General features: G+C 37.5%; 2 protein-coding genes and 1 non-coding gene across 4 annotated transcripts; all 3 read right to left on the bottom strand.

Annotated features, from left to right (window-relative positions):
- Positions 1-5,708: 5,708 nt before the first annotated feature.
- Positions 5,709-5,838, bottom strand: LOC135591900 (small nucleolar RNA snoR77). The gene has a single exon (XR_010478666.1). It is a non-coding gene; the product is annotated as a small nucleolar RNA snoR77 (small nucleolar RNA).
- A 983-nt stretch (positions 5,839-6,821) lies between these two features.
- LOC135587411 (uncharacterized) lies at positions 6,822-9,524 on the bottom strand. 2 transcript variants are annotated; one of them, XR_010475874.1, is made up of 3 exons: positions 9,290-9,524; positions 8,131-8,748; positions 6,822-7,378 (listed from the first exon to the last, which is right to left on the bottom strand). XR_010475874.1 is itself a non-coding variant. In XM_065078798.1 (2 exons), exon 2 carries the CDS (start codon positions 8,691-8,693, stop codon positions 8,262-8,264), a length of 432 nt encoding a protein of 143 aa, XP_064934870.1. In that variant the 5' UTR covers positions 8,694-8,748; positions 9,290-9,524; the 3' UTR covers positions 6,822-8,261. The 2 variants fall into 2 exon arrangements, 1 of the variants encoding a protein (XP_064934870.1); XM_065078798.1 differs by having other exon boundaries at positions 6,822-8,748.
- A 1,247-nt stretch (positions 9,525-10,771) lies between these two features.
- On the bottom strand, positions 10,772-16,229 carry LOC103993240 (hsp70-Hsp90 organizing protein). Its single transcript, XM_009413224.3, has 7 exons — positions 15,160-16,229; positions 13,928-14,216; positions 11,990-12,075; positions 11,426-11,649; positions 11,262-11,328; positions 11,117-11,176; positions 10,772-11,021 (listed from the first exon to the last, which is right to left on the bottom strand). The coding sequence occupies exons 1-7, from the start codon at positions 16,045-16,047 to the stop codon at positions 10,908-10,910; spliced, it is 1,728 nt and encodes a 575-aa protein (XP_009411499.1). The 5' UTR covers positions 16,048-16,229; the 3' UTR covers positions 10,772-10,907.
- Between the last annotated feature and the right edge of the window lie 416 nt (positions 16,230-16,645).

Genomic DNA, 16,645 nt, shown 5'->3' with positions numbered 1-16,645 from the left:
TCAATGTAAGTCTCCGGAGATAGTCAAATCTTCCTTTTCTTCCTATCACAAAGATTCTTCATGCCAAGTATTTATTTCACCGATCCCAAGTCTTTCATGGCAAAAGACTTACTTAGTTCTCTTTTAAGTTTTTCAATTTTACCAGCATCATGGCCAACAAGCAGCATATCATCAACATATAGCAAGAGAATAATGAAATCATCATCTGAAAATTTCTTTATAACTACACAATAATCAGATGTGGTTCTATTATACCCTTGACTCATCATAAAGACATCAAACTTCTTGTACCACTCTCTAGGTGCCTGTTTGAGTCCATATAAGCTTTTTCTAAGCTTACACATCAGATTTTCTTTTCCCTTGACTTTGAAACCTTTTGGTTGCTCCATGTAAATTTCTTCCTCTAAGTCCCCATGAAGAAATACTATTTTCACATCAAGTTGCTTAACTTCTAAATTCAAGCGGGTAGTCAAACCTAGAACAACTCGAATAGAGGATATTTTCACAACTAGATAAAATATTTATTCAAAGTCAATATATTTCTTCTAACTGAATCCTTTCACAACTAGTCATGCCTTGTATCGTTGTGAGCTATTATTTTCAGTCTTCAATTTGTAAGCTCATTTATTCTTAAGAGATTTCTTCTCTTTAGGTAACTTTACCAAGTCATAGGTGTGGTTCTCAAGCAAGGATTTTATCTTTTCTTACATGGCTTTAACCCACTCATTCTTATGCTCATGTAGAATAACTTCTTGGTAAGTTTCTGGCTCTCCCCCGTCAGTAAGCATAACATACTCATATGGAGGATATCTGGTAGATAGTTGTCGCTCTCCTATAGATCTTCTCAATTGAATCTCAACTAGTGGTGGAGGTGTTTGTTCAGTTGGTTCAACATCATCAACTGTAGGAGTTTCATCATTGACATTCTCATCATAATCTTCTTGTTCATCTCCCACATGATCATCATGAACTACAGGTGAAGGAACATAAATAGAAGTTTTTGGCTTCTCAATATTATCACCATCATCAAACAACTCATTTTCAAGAAGCACAACATCTCTTTTTCTAATAATCTTCTTGTTCACTGGATCCCATAATCTGTACCTAAACTCTTTATGATCATATCCCAAGAAGATACATACTTTTGGCTTATTATCAAGCTTTGACCTCTCATCTTTAGGAATATGAACAAATATTTTACACTCAAAGACTCTCAAGTGATTATAAGATATATCTTTTCCTTTCCATACTCTCTCTGGAATATTACCTTTCAGAAGAACTAATGGAGAAAGATTTATCAGGTCAACTGTAGTTCTCACAGCCTCCCCCCAAAATGACTTAGGTAACTTGGCATGGGAAACCATACACCTAATCATTTCTTCAATGATTTTGTTCATCCTTTTTGTCATACCGTTCTGCTAAGGAGTTTTAAGAACCGTTTTCTCCAGCCTGATACCATGGAACCTATAATAATTCTCAAAATGACCCCTGTACTCGTCACCATTATCTGATCGAATACACTTTAGCTTTTTGCCAATTTCTCTTTCAACACTAATATGAAACTCTTTGAAAATATCGAGTACCTGATCTTTAGATTTCAAAGCAAAAGCCCAGACTTTTCTATAATGATCATCAATAAAATTAATAAATTAAAGAACACCTCCAACAGTTTTAGTTTGCATAGTACAAACATCAGTATGAATCAAACCAATAACATCTGATTTTCTAGATGATGAATATGTATAAAAGGCAACTTTATGTGTTTTTCCAACTAAGCAATGATCACAAGATTTAAGAGATGTACATTGCAACTCTTGTAAGAACTTCTTTCTAACAAGAATTTGAAGTTCCTTCTCGTTGATATGACCAAGCCTCTTGTGCTAAAGATCTATACTTTCACCCTTCTGAATTGTATTAGTCTCTCCTTTGTGTAGCTTAACTTCCATGACATAAAAAAAGTTAAGCTTCTTTCCTCTTGCCACAATTAGAAAACCTTTAGTGAGTTTCCATTTGCTTTCACCAAAATAATGTGCAAAGCCCTCATCATCAAGTCTGCCAGTAGATATTAAGTTAAGACGAATATTTGGAACATGTCTTACATCTTTGAGTATTAATTTGCTTTCAATACTGGTCTCTAAGCAAATATCTTCAATACCCATAATCTTAGATGTACCATTATTTTTCATTCTAACATTACCAAAATCACCAGTCGTGTAAGATGCGAAGAAATCACCATGAGAAATAACATGAAATGAAGCACTAGAGTCAATTACCTAGTTATTGTCCTAAGCTGCAAGACTGACACAACCGTCATCACAAACAATAATGATATCACATTCAGCAGCAATTGTATTGGTCTCTTTCTCATTTTTCTTCTTTTCATTCTATTCTCGCTTCCAAAACCTACACTTTTTCTTCATGTGATCTAGCATATTACAGTGAAAACATTTGATATCTCTTCTAAACTTGGATCTTCCTCTATAACCATATGAATTTTTGCTATAACTTCTTCCACATTTTTCTTATTTTTCAGTAACAAATACATCATAAGAAGATTCATCCTATTCTTTCCTTCTAGCATCTTCATTTAGCAATCTATCTTTAACTATATTTATAGTTAAAGTCCCCTTTGGCGTGGAGTTATAAATTGTCACAACATATGTTTCTCAACTTTCTGGTAAAGAGTTGAGAAGTAATAATTCTTGCATCTTATCATTTATATTCATTTTCATAGCAACAAACTTATTTGCAAGACTCTGAAATAGACTTATGCTCAACAATATTATCATCATCTTTATACTTCAAATTTACAAGCCTTAGAAATTTTATTTCCCACTGTCTTTTTCGTAAAGAGATTTTCTAACCTTTGCCAAAAAACATCAGCTCTGGTTTCATCAGAAATATACTCATTCAAGTTTATATATATCCATCTTCTAATATAGGCAATAGCTCTTCTATGTTGAACTTCTCATTCCTCATCGTCCATAGTAGAAGGTTTATCTTTAACCTTAATTGGCTTATACAAATCTTTGCAATAAAACAAATCTTCTATCATGCGCATCCAAGTGGAATAATTTGATGAGTTCAATTTAATCATACAATCTGACTCTTCCATTTCAATCACACAAGAAAAAAAACTAGCACCAAACAACCTATTGCTCTGATACCACTTGTTGGGAAAAATCTATTAAAACGAAATAATTCTTTTCCCTCTTTGTGTATCAAAATGGGTTCCTCATCAAAATACCAACTTGATATCAAAATGCTAATATCAACCAGAACAACATAAACAGTAGAGCAATAAATCAATCACATAGTGAGACCAAATTTTAACGTAAAAAACCTAATGCGGGAAAAACCACGGGACCGTAGTCTACCTCAAACTTCTACTATCAATAATAATGATAACATGTTTATAATAAATCTTCTCTAGAATAACCAGAGAATTACAATAACATTAAGAACATAGATCTTTGGTCAAGAATAACATATCATCATCACATATGATGGATCTTATCAAAAGAAGAATTCCAAGTCTCAAGTGGATAGAGCATGAAAGTACCTCAGAGATGGTAAACTGCAGATAAACACCGTTATGATTGTAGAGCTTGCTATAAGAATTCATAACTTAAAATCCTTTTTCTTTCTCTCTTCTCTTCTTTTCTTCTCTCACACGTTGCTGCACCTTCTTCTTTTGATGAGATCCATCCTATGTGATGATGATATACTATTTTTGAGTCAAGATCTATGTTCTTAATGTTATTGTGATCTTCTGGTTATTAGATTTATTGTAAACATGTTATCATTACTATTGATAGTGGAAGACTACAATCCCGTGATTTTTCCCGCATTGGGTTTTCCACGTTAAAATTTGGTCTCACTACTGATTTATTATTGTACTATTTATGTTGTTCTAGTTAATATTAACATTTTGATATCAAGTTGATATTTTGATAGGAAAAAGAATTATTCCGCTTTAACAGGTTTTTCCCAATAAGAAGTATAAAGGGGGCAAACTCGTTACGAACTACGCCAGATACATGGTTACCAACGTCGACAGAGTGACACACAACATAAGTGACCTGGCAAACATGACGAGCCATAAGAAAGCTCATGTCATAAATAAACGTGTTGCAAGCCCAATAAAGGAAGACTACATTCGACTCATAATAAATTATCACTATTTCATCGCTCTACATTTACGGCGACAACAATGTAAATATTATGACCCCCAACAACGCTGTCATCTATCACTATCAAAAACATAACTAAAATATTAAAATTACTTTTTTTCTTATCATTTTCGTAATCAAACGGACGATATTCAAATAAATAAAACTAAATATTTTACTTTCGTAACTATAAAAATTTTAATAAATTTTTTTTAAGTTTAAGGATCGAGAGGTTAAAGAAACCTAACTACATAGAATAATTTATAATTAATCCTCATATATTTAAAACTAAATAATTAATTTTTATTTTAAAAATATAAAACCAATTTATCTTTTTAGAATATAATTAATTTTTTCTTTCAATTACATAATTGTTTGGATAGAATCAAGAATTTTATTCTTATATATGCGAATGAATTATACTAATATTATTATTTTTTTAAGATAACAAATATCTTAACTAATAAAACTTTTGATAGTTTATCAAATCTCACCTTCACCATATTAAGTTCGAAAAAAAAAATAAATAAACATTAACTAATGTCCAATTTTATTCTTAAACATTCAAAATTTAACATTATTAGATTGCAATTAAGTTATTTTTTTCAATTTAGCATTTGTCACGACATCTAAATCTTGGTTAAGCATTACTAATGGGTTCCAAAATCAATTCGAATGAACCATTCGAAGTCAAACCAAATTAAATTATTTTTTAATTCAATTCAATTAAAACAAGATAATTTGAACTAAAACATATTCGAATCTTTCTAACCGAACCAATTCAAAACTAATTAATTCAATCCAATTTATAATTTTAAATAATTTAAATATATATTTTTAATAAACTAATTGAATTCTATCAAAACCAAAATCTTGATCCAATCAGATGACATAATAATGTATATATGAAATTAAATATTTAACCTAATTTTATTAGAATCAATATCTTTTAGGTTAATATTGATTCGGCTCAATTCAAACCTATCAACGAACCCAAAAAAAAAATAAACTTCGGCATTAAAAATCTCGGCCTATGATTCAGGCACTGTTGTCATCTGATCTAACAAATTAGCTTCAGATTAGTTCATAGAGATCACATAATTTGACGTACGATATGCCGTCCAGCTTGAGAGCATTAGAATGGAGAAGTTTGGGACGAGAATAAGTCAACATGGAAAGATGATGGAGACGAACGATGGTGAAGGACGCGGAAGAAATGACCACAAATTAATGCAAAATAAATCAAATGAAAAATTGAGGGCATCGACCAGCTTGACTATAGAAAATTATTTTATGCCAATAATATTTGCTCGTCGGAACGGAGAATTTATGCTTGCGATTGAATCCATCATCAGAAAAACAAATTATACTTCCTGATTTAACACAAATCATGAGTCCGGAAAATTGAGGCATGTTGATGGAGTGGGATCAACGATTCTTGCAGGAGGAGATGTCGCTCGATCGGATCTGATGAAAACACAGAGATCGGACGTGCTGATCTGTTGTTGGTGGGTGGATGTAAATGGTGAATTAGGAGATGTGCTAAGGCCTACTAGACCAGCATCAAGGAGAAGAAATCTCTCAGCCGATCTGAAGAGCAAAAGCTTGATTTGTTCTCCGAGCAAATCAACACCACCAATGCCATGATCCGGCAAAGGGGCTGCCTGAATGCTTGCTCGATCCATCAAAGATCACAAGAACAAGAAAACACAAACGCCAGAAGAGTCGAGGATGGCATGAAAGAAGAGACTCGTGAACCTGCGTCTACGGCATGGAGGAAGCTTGCGGCCGCCTCTGAAAGCGAACTGCGGAGAATGACGCAGCGGGTCGCCATTTAACGGGGAAGACGCGCCCAGCGGCCCCCAGAACAAACCCTAATGGCTTGAGTGCAATGACTTAAATGCCCTCCATGGTCGATCAAGTGATTGTATTCATTAATCAACTTGCACGGAACCGTACCCTCCTTGTGATTGGAGGAGCAGTGGTTCCTCGAAGTGGGGTCCCTATAAGCCGTAACGTGGTTTGATGCGTTGACCCCAACGAAAAATCGTAGACGAAGGTCAACTGATCCGAGGAGGACTCTTTCATCTACATGCGACATTAGTGTTTTTGGATTGATTAGACTGTAAGACTTCCGAGAGTTCAAAATGAATTCTGATTCATAAACAAATACATCAATTGTCACATTCAATCGAATCAGATGGTACAAAACTAAAAGAAAAGATCTGATCATGATAGTATAAAACTAGAAGAGAGATCTGCACATCTCAAAACAGACTGCAGAGACGTGAAGGTACAGCTCAAAATGAAGCTTCTTACCAGTTTCTCAACTAGAATCCGAACATCAAGCTTATTAGCACAGACGTAAATACATATCTTTCATTTTTGTGATGGGAAAGGCATGCTCGTATGAAATCAAGCTTATTAGCAGAGATGTAAATACATATTCCGGGGGAAAAACCAACAACATTCTGACAAATTAATCATTGTAACACAAACAAACTAAGGGCAAACAATGTGAGAAATTTGTCCTTACAGTCTAAAGATCAGAAGCACTTTTAACACTCTTTCACTCACTAGGGGCTTATTACAATTGCAAAAAAATTAAGTAAAAAAGCATAACTGAACAATCTGAAATGTAGCAGATGCTTGGAGCAACAAGCAATTTACTCACCAACAAAGAGATTGGCAGAAGATACAGACAACAAAAAAATGAAAAATACTCTGGTCCGTAAAACAGGATGCAACAGACGTAAAAATTTGAGAATGTTATTGTGCTACCATAAATATACAATCTATCAAACAGTGGAAATGCTGGTGGTGGTCATGATAAGTCTGACCACCCTCAGATTGTAGAAGTTTTATGCTTTACCAATTCTTCAATGAAAATGACCGCCCATGATTTTTAACTGAAGCAACCCGGTGCATGCAGGAAGGAGACTGGTGTTTGATTTTGGTCGCACAAAGCAGCGACAAACCTCCTTGAAAAACAATGGATGGTTTTGTATGGCTGTCGATGACGATAGCCCGCAAGGTTCCTTGCTAGATCAACAGTATCTTTGAAAGGATGTCCCATTGTATTTCTTTGTTAATGACTGGATAATGAGAAGCCAATGCACCAAACTCACCACCAAGCTCATAGAGAGTAATCATCATCTTTTCACATCTTATGATTAGAGATTCATACTGCAGTCATCATTTTCCACCTGAAAATTTGAGATATCAGGTTAGGGACCATGAATCCTTGTATATTAAAATTAAAATCAATTCAGTGAATAACAATTTTCATATACTGATCTCTCAGTGTTAGAATCACCTGCAAAATAATAGATGTTGAGACATGTAAAGATAAGTAATAAAAAGATAATTTAGAAAATAGAACCAAACTGCGCCTCAATTTAGCAACATATAAAGTGATTATTTCACGTTGTATAAACCTTCCATTCAAGTTAACATTAATGTCATATGCTGAAAAATTAAGATAAGAAATAAGCAAAAATCAAGTGAGTCCAATTATTAACAAAAAAAGTATGAATGCATGAAATATAGAAGAAATTAGCATGGCCCTCTCTTTAAGTCATCACACTGACCTACAAGAAGAACAGAATTAATCTTTAATCAAATTTCATAAAACAGTATCAGAGAATGTTAAGCTCATAGAACAACCTAATTAGGATCGAGAGAGAGAGAGAGAGAGAGAGAGAGGAGAATAACCAAATCAACCATGCATGATATTATCAACAAGATAATAGAAAATGATAAGCTCAAAAGGTAAATAGTGCAATGAAAGTAAAAAAAGACCTTCTAGGATGCAGCTATGTGTGTGAACTTATCAAACAAGATAACCCTCTTAGGGGGTGTAGCCCTCCACAGTTGGTACCCAAGATTATTATACTCTCAATTAAATGTTCAAACACTTACAGCAGAGCAACATGAATTTGAAGTTACTACAGATTACCTGCATACCCATGACATATATAGTACGATATCAGGTCCCATAATAGAACAAAAGTTCTCAACTCCATCCAAAAGAAAGATGGCAAGAGAAGAAACAAAGGGGGAAACGGAGATGGAGGGACCAAATCAGCTCTAACTCATATCCATGCCATCTCCAATTTGATTGCATATTGGAGAGACTGCAGCAAAAGCCCTCTCAAAAGGAGAAGGACGCAGCTGGGCATCTCGTCTGCGCTTAAAAGCACAGCCATCAGTTTTCGTGACTTCGAGCTTCCTCCGCAGTCCTCTTACCACCTGTTCTTCTGCTGGCGAAAGAGGGAAAACCTGCCCGCTCACTCTGCAGAGAGAACTATGGTTATCGTACAAAATCCTCTGGTCACAATTTTTATCACAGATGTGCGTCAATCCTGTTAGTTTGCAGCGGTACATGTTTCCAAACACATGCTCATTTTGGCATCTCTTGTCACATTTGTGACTAGGATCCGGCCCACCCTTGTTAAGAATACTGGTCAAGTAAATCACATTGCTCGGCTCGGCAATCATAGAATTGCCATATACCTCCATTTCTCAGCTAATGGATGACCCGGTCCTCTCGTTGTACTGTCTTGGATCAAGGTCACTGCAACCCAAGAACGATAACAATTTTACTTAATGATCGCTCCTTAAGGCAGAAAGACAGCAGCAATGGAGAGGAATATAACATATAACAAAGAGATGAATCTGACCAACATTCTTATCAAATATCTAAGCAATGGCCAAATTTAAATATTTCCTGAACTCATTATGTTTTTATGACAAATTGAATAAACAAATATCAGAATCTAAACATTACGTAGTAATTTCCACTACAAAGCTATGATATTTATCGATACGCTACATATGATGTAAGTCCATAATAGAGTGATGAGACGGTGGATTAAGGCAAAGATTTTTTTTTCCTTTTTTACCTTTTTACCTGACGGCCGAGAAATGAACAAACGGTACAAAAATCAGAACAAAAACCAACAAAGATTAAATAAAAATCATTGTTTGCTAATAATTAATTTGCGAGAATTGTAAATCTCTGGCACGGAAAACCTAGACATAACCATATCGAGCGTGCTTAACCACCAACAAAACCCAAACCCTAGTTAAATAAGGTAAATGTTGAAAGGACTCACAGCGACGGAAACCCAAATCCGGGAAGCGATGACGAGAAGAAGAGATTTCCCAACAATAGAACTCGACGATAAGAGGAATATCGCCGCCGATCGCTCCCGCCCTTCTGCTATCCTCCTCGCCGCGTGGAACCACCGAGCGCGCCACGGAAAGAGGGGCGCCCCGAGAGCTCAATTTATAGAGGCGCTCAAACCAACGTCAGCTCTTCTCGCTCGATGGCTCCGCTGACAGTTCGCTGTGTGTCAGGCAGCAAACAGCTTCGCGCCCAACCATATGGGTTGGGAAAGTACTGCGTCTAATTAATGGTAAGATCATAATTTTAAATTAATAATGGAAAAAAATACAGTTCCTTTCCTATTTTATTTTAATTATAATTATCTTTAATCGGGTTATGAGATGGTTGATTGGCAGAGTGCGTGTTTCCTGGTTGAAACGGACAGCCGAGCCAAGGTGGCCTGAAATGGGAGCCGTGGCCCACGTATCTTGAGGCCGATCCAGGTTGACCGCGAACGGTGATGCGTCACGTGAGTCCTGAAGGAGCAACGTGTCGGCGTTAGGCGGCGTGGGGGGACCGCGTCGCGCTCTCAGTCTATTGACTTTGTCGTTATATGGTTGCATGGGGGACGCCCCCGGTGGTGGAGTGTGATTGACCGTCGGATTAAAATCGGAAGGTCAGAGAAAGATGGGGATAGTTCTTAGCCACCCGGAAAGCACATGGTTCGACCCGAACTTTTGGTCGAGGGCGTGGTCGAGTCTCGAACCGAACGCGTCCGGGTTTGGTGTCTGTCTGGAGCTCGTTATCCGCAGCGTGCGTTGGTGCACGCATTCGATTGACGGCTTTGAGATTCGCGTCAACAATTTTAGATGCCAAGAGATTCCCATCGGATAATGTTCATACATCAAACAAAGAATTCTCGCGTTGCCGTTGTCGATCGATGGAGTAACGACTAGTTTAGCAATATAGAATATAAAAACACTTTCAACAAAAATGGTAGAGCTTAATAGATGCACTAATCAAATTAAACTAACTGACTAGGAGAAAAATCGAAAGATCCAAAGAGATTAATAGTATTAGCTTTAAATTTTAATATACTAGAAGAGTTAAATATAAAATTGGCATAAATATTATTGTAGATAAAGATCTTAAGAAAAGATAATATTATTGCAAGTGTGAAAAAAAAAATGAAGCACAGAATTATAGTCTTAAAATTTATCTTAAGAAAAATAAAATAAAATAGATCAGATGATCAAACCAAAAAGAATCTAATTTTGGTAACATATCACTCAAAAATACCTATAATTAAAAATTTTAAATGATCATGAAAAAGAATATATAACACGTTTAAATAAGTGCGTAGGAAATAAAATATTTTATAAGTTTATGAAATTTTCCGCCATTACGTTCATTAATCGTCGCATAAGCAGTCTAAATTCCATGTGTTGCACGCCGATTAGCCCAAAATAGAAAACAAGACTCAAAAACATAAAAACAAACAAGTCACAAAGTGAACTTCACTGAGACAAGTATCTTTAAAGACATTGTCAAAGACATCATCAAACTACAAGTAATGTGATCATAAAGCGAGGCGACGCCAAGAAAACCATCCACAACTTCACCTTCTACCTCATTTGCACAATCCCTGCGCTCACAAGCTTTTGTATCTTGTGCATCACCTGAGGGTTCTTGAGGTGATCCTGTGCAGCCTTGGGGTTCTCCTGGAAGTCGATCAACACCTGGAAGACGTGTAAGAACGGGATTAGAAAACCAACATGCACACAGGTAACATGCGACAAGATAAGAGTATAACTATTAACAAGTCAAACAATACCTGTCGCATAACCGGATCTGTAAGAATATTTTGTATTTCCGGGTCCTGCATAGCCTTGGCCTGCAAAACAACAGAGTGAACAACAAATCACAAAGGAGAAGTCAAAGACACTTTATCAATTTACACATGAAGATTATGTGCTTACCTGTCTCTCTTTTAATTCCTCTTCACTGATTTCCCCTCTGTTTGTTTTATTAATCTGTTCGACGCAACTGCAACCATTGAAGTAGACAATATTTATCGTATCAAGCAACTTCAGAAGAATGATAGTTTGATGCAAAACTGGCAGACTAGCAGAAAACGAAGTACCTCCTGATGCCATCCATCAGCTCCTGATTGTTAGGGTCATGTTTCAAACCCTCCTGATATGTTTCTAATGCTTTGTCATATTCTTTCATAAAGAACTGGATTGCACCTTTCCTCGTGTATCCTTTGGAAAAAGATGGATCTAACTCGATGCACTTCTCTGCATCTTTCAGACCTTCAGGCAAAGCACCCAGCTTCGTGTAGCATGCAGCTCTGTTGCTGTATACCTTTGGAAGTACCAGATCGAATGTCAATCGGAAGAAAACAAGTAATGAATTAACTAGATATATTCATTTATCAAACAAAATGAAGCAAATTCTGTTACTCAAACAGATTAAACAAGAACAAAGTATTGCAGCTGCCATGGAAGAAACTCGACTGACTATAAAAGTGATTTAAGAAAAAAGACAGTGCTCCTAGATTTGCAAGTCGCTGAACCATTATTAACATAATGCAAAAGTAAAAGAAAACTTGCAACCCACTTAAAGACAGATGATCTGCAGCTATGCACTTTTACTTTTTTTTTTTTATGTTCATCTTTAAGTAAGATATGAGAACAAAAAGTACCCTTGGATCCTTTGGGTTTCTCTTTAAGGCCTCCGTATAATGCTGCACTGCTTCTGGATACTTCTGCTGCTTGAAAAGCTCATTGCCTGCATAGTGATCAATAAACCAACTGTCATTTTTGGCTAATAAAGGTCACCATTCATCTAATCAGACAGTGCAAAAATAAACTGAAGCTGCATCTGTAACTTTTCTAGTGTTGGATTTTAATTAGAACATATGCCAAGTTAACACAACAATAAATACGCTGCTTGAAGCTCAGAAACACAGTGGTGACGGATATGATGGACCCTTTTTGTGGATACAGAAGCCTAAAGATAAATTGGGGGTTAGAGAGTAAGGCAAGATATCCAACAAATATGTGGTGAATCTTCTAACATGTACACTTCCATAAAGAAACTAAAGGACTTGCAGCTTTCTTCACAGAAAAAATATGAATTTACTGCAATTTATTTAAATATCATAAGATTTATAACTTCAATTAATGGTTTGTTTACACAAGTAGTTTGATCAACTGGTAAAGACAACTTGCAGTATTTACTGATTCAGACCTATAAAACAAGAAAAAATAACTCCAGATTGGAACTGCCATGAAATTTGTTCCGCAATATATGTTATTTATGACTCAGTAAAGATGACTGGCCATTTTTCAATTCAGATATACGTAGAGGTGTATCAGAGAATTCCCACCAAACAAACTGTGGCTATCGAATGTCATGACTTGTCAGGATGACTCTAGTCATTTTCCTCTTCAGATATCTTTATCCTCTAGAAATTGGACAGGCAAAGAAATTTCTCGCTTTAGCTACATGCATATGTAATAGATAATAAACCTCAATTTCAAGATAAAGAGGCGAGCACTAGAATATTTATAACAAGCATAACTATGCAACAGCCAGTCAAGGAATTTAAAGAAGACTGAAAACAAGAATTCAGATCAGCGATTTTAAAAGGTGCTCGGGCGCTCGCCTAGGCGCTCGGGCGAGGCGAGGCGAGGCGAGGCTCGAGCGCCTCGCTAATCTCCTACGCGGCGCGCTTCAAACAAGCGCCGCCTGGGCGCTCGCCCGAGCCCAGGCATTGGGCGCTTCGGGCGAGCGCCCGGGTTAACCAAGGCGACCGAACCAGGATTTTAGGTCTGGTTCGGTCCAGGTTCGGTCTATGATGGTTAGTTGGTCCAATCGAACCAACTAAAACTGATATAAGTGACAACCGAACCCTAACCCTCGCCACTGCCAATCCCGATCCCGCTGCTGTCGCTACCGCTGACGCCGCTCGCGCCTCCTGCTGCTCGCCGCTATCGTTGTCGCCGCTGACGCTTCCTCTTTTCTCAGTCAGCAGGCTCAGCACACCTTTACACTTCCTTTTAACAGTATACGTATACTGTATACTGTTAATATTATTAAGTTTATTTGAAATGATTAATTTTCAATACTATTAATAGATTACTAATATATTATTTTGATTTTAATACTGTTAATTTTTATTTATTTGAAACTTTTTGTTAATGTGACATTGTGATTTTGCATCTTAGATTTTCTTAATTTAATAGCATATTTTTATTTAAAATTTTAAATAATTATATTTATTAATTATATTATATATTTTTATATTTTAGCGCCTCGTTTCACTCGGGCGAGCGCCTAGCGCCTCGGGCGTTTTTGGACCTTGGCGCCTTTTGGCGCCTAGCGCTTTTTAAATCATTGATTCAGATAGAGAAGCAACAGATAGATGGAAGGATGGTGCAAAGTTACACTCTACATCCTTCCTCAAGAGCTCATGGACCATCACAAGCTCAATACTCAACTATGGTAAGAATTAACTAAATTTAAGCATACATATGAAGAAAAGAACTAGGGAAAACAAATTGAAGAACAGATTACTCCTAGAAGGCCATAGATAAAACTATAGATCATAAACATATTAAAAATGGAAGAACAATACCTTTCTCACGTTCCTCATCGGCTATGTTTGGATCAAAATATTCTTGTTGCTCTAATTCTTTCTTTGCCCTCTCAGCATCATTAAGCTTTTTCAAAGTGTCAGGGTTACGGTGCTCGGTCAGGGCCTTCTGGAATGTCTCGATCGCAGGTTCATAGTCCTTGGAGCATTTGGCAAGTTTAACAAGTGCAGTCCCTTTCCTGGTCAATGCCCTTGCTATCATTTTGAAGTCAGAATGAAGCTCTCTGCCGTGCTCAACAGCTTTATCACAATCCTTTATGCATTCTTCATACTGCCAGTCACAGATAAGTTGATAACAGTAACTAAATGTAAAAAAAAACACAACTTGGTCTATAAACCTACTAAACGGATATCAGAAAATCAAGGTTTCTTCAATCCATTACTTAATTGTCTTGATTAAACAGGAAAGAAAAAAACACACACACCAAAAGCCACATGTAATAATAAAATCTTGACAAAGATCTAATCTTTGACATTGAGTGAGTGTACAAAGGCACTAATAAGATTGCTCGCCAATTCAAATATAATAATGAAGAATGAAGAATGCAAAAGGGAGAAAGTAGAGCTGATGATAGGACGTATCAAGGTTTAGAAATAAACTATCATGCATAAAATAAAATTTGCAAGAAAAAAGGAGAGAAAAGATGCCAGTAATCCTTCTGCACAATTAAAGAAGCCGATGAAATTTGTGATTTGGAAACAACAATAAATCATATACATTTGTCATAATAGTTTGACTGCTGCTGTAATTCTTATAATACTTTCAAGACTTTCAAGAAAATAATTACTCCCTTCAGGACTTCCACCAACAACTACAAACTTTCAAGACTTCAGATGCAAAGGCTTTATGTCAACCTCAAAGCTCAACCTAGATACGTACAGGACTAATAATCCTTGCAGACATAAGCTTTTACTTCTACAACCATGCAACCACTGCTGCTAACTTATAAAGCAAGAGAGTGTAAAGCTAGCAATCAACTAATCAATGGTATCTATCAGCATTTCACACATTCAGCTTGAAATTTCAAAAGTGGATAGCCAATATTAGTGCCAACAGAAAATCTCATGCACAATATTAAGTGCAAAGAAAACAAACAAAAGCAAATAATTGGCAATACAATATCAATGGAAATAAAACCTCTACAGGATTCAATAATTTGAATGAGCATTTCAATGTTCTCAGAAAAGTGAAAAAGACCAAGTGAGCTAGTCACCTTTCCCATCTCCAGGTAAACAGCAGCTCTATTAGTGAGGTAAGAGATGTCTCCATCGTCCAGCTCCATTGCTCGAGTATAATGCTGAATTGCCGTCTCAAAATCTTTTTTCTTGTAAGCAGCATTGCCTGCCTCTTTCTCCTTCTGCGCTTTGGCCTTCCTCTCCTTACCATCCTTCGCCTCTTCCGGCACCTCCATGGGCTCCGGCTCTGGCTCCGGTTGCGGTGCCTTCTTCGCTGGCTCCGGCTGTGGTTTCTCCTGCTCTGGCTGGGGAGATTCGCTCGCCATCTCATCAGTGGGGCCCCTCATTTTCACATTGAGAAGAACCCCGATCACCTGCATCATCCTCGGATCCGAAAGGTACATGTTGATGTTGTTAGGGTTCTTCTGGATATCCTGGATCATCTTGACAAAATCCGGCTGCTGAAGGTATTCTCTGGTGGTCGGATCGGCCGTCAGCTTCGCCCACAGTTCCGGCCCCTGGAAGATCTTGCCGAATGGGGACGCCCCCTGCGGCGGGGGGGCCCGGGACCGAGCGGCGGTGGCCCGAGCGTCGGAGAGGCCGACCTTAAGGGCCTCGTTGGCGGGATCGAGCTCGAGGCCCTTCTCGTAGGCGGAGACGGCCTGGCCAGCGTCGCCGAGGCCGAGATGGGCGGCGCCGAGGCGGCCGTAGCCCTTGGCCCAGTCAGGCTTGAGCTCGACGGTCTTGCGGGCGTCGGCGAGGGCGGCTTCATAGCGCTGGAGGGAGGCATAGGCAGCGGAGCGGTTGGAGTAGAGGACGTGGTTGGTGGGGGCGAGGTCGATGGCCTCGGAGAAGTGGCGGATGGCGTCGTCGAAGCGGCCGGCGGCGAAGGCAGCGTTGCCCTTGGCTTTGGCTTCCTCGGCCATGGAGGAGGGAACGAGGTGGAGAACGGCTGTTGATGGGTTAGAATTGGTTTCGCATGGAGAAGGGAGTGAGAGGAGGAGGAAAGATGGGGCTTATGAAGTCGCCGTCGGAGCGTTCTCTCTGGTTCTGGAACGTTCCCAGGAGCCAGACAGCCTGGACGGCGAACTCATGGGTGCTCGATACAGCAGGTAATGGACCCAGGCGCTTTTTTCTTTTCTTTTTAAAGATAAAAAATTTGAATATATATAACCTTTGGATAAACTGTCAAGATCTTATAATAAATATTTGATATGCCAAATTCGATATAGACGACGACGTTAAGGGGCGTTTGCTTTGCAATTCAAATCATGTTAAGATTAAGTAAATTATTATGTTACATTTTTACTATTTTTTGCTTATATTTCGTTATATTATTATATATGGTTGTCATAATTTTTTTTATATTGTTTTGAATGAATTCTCAAAAAATATATATCTTTTTAGATTTTTCAGAAAAGCACCCTCTATTTTAAATTTCCTAACACTCCTTTTAACTTATTATGTAAAATTCCCCAATCGTCTATCTCTTTCCTTTTTTTTTTTTATGGATATCTCAATCCA

Source organism: Musa acuminata, chromosome BXJ1-8 (genome assembly GCF_036884655.1).
Source record: "Musa acuminata AAA Group cultivar baxijiao chromosome BXJ1-8, Cavendish_Baxijiao_AAA, whole genome shotgun sequence".
NCBI classification, from domain to species: domain Eukaryota; kingdom Viridiplantae; phylum Streptophyta; class Magnoliopsida; order Zingiberales; family Musaceae; genus Musa; species Musa acuminata.
This window is presented reverse-complemented; position numbering and strand designations above follow the sequence as displayed.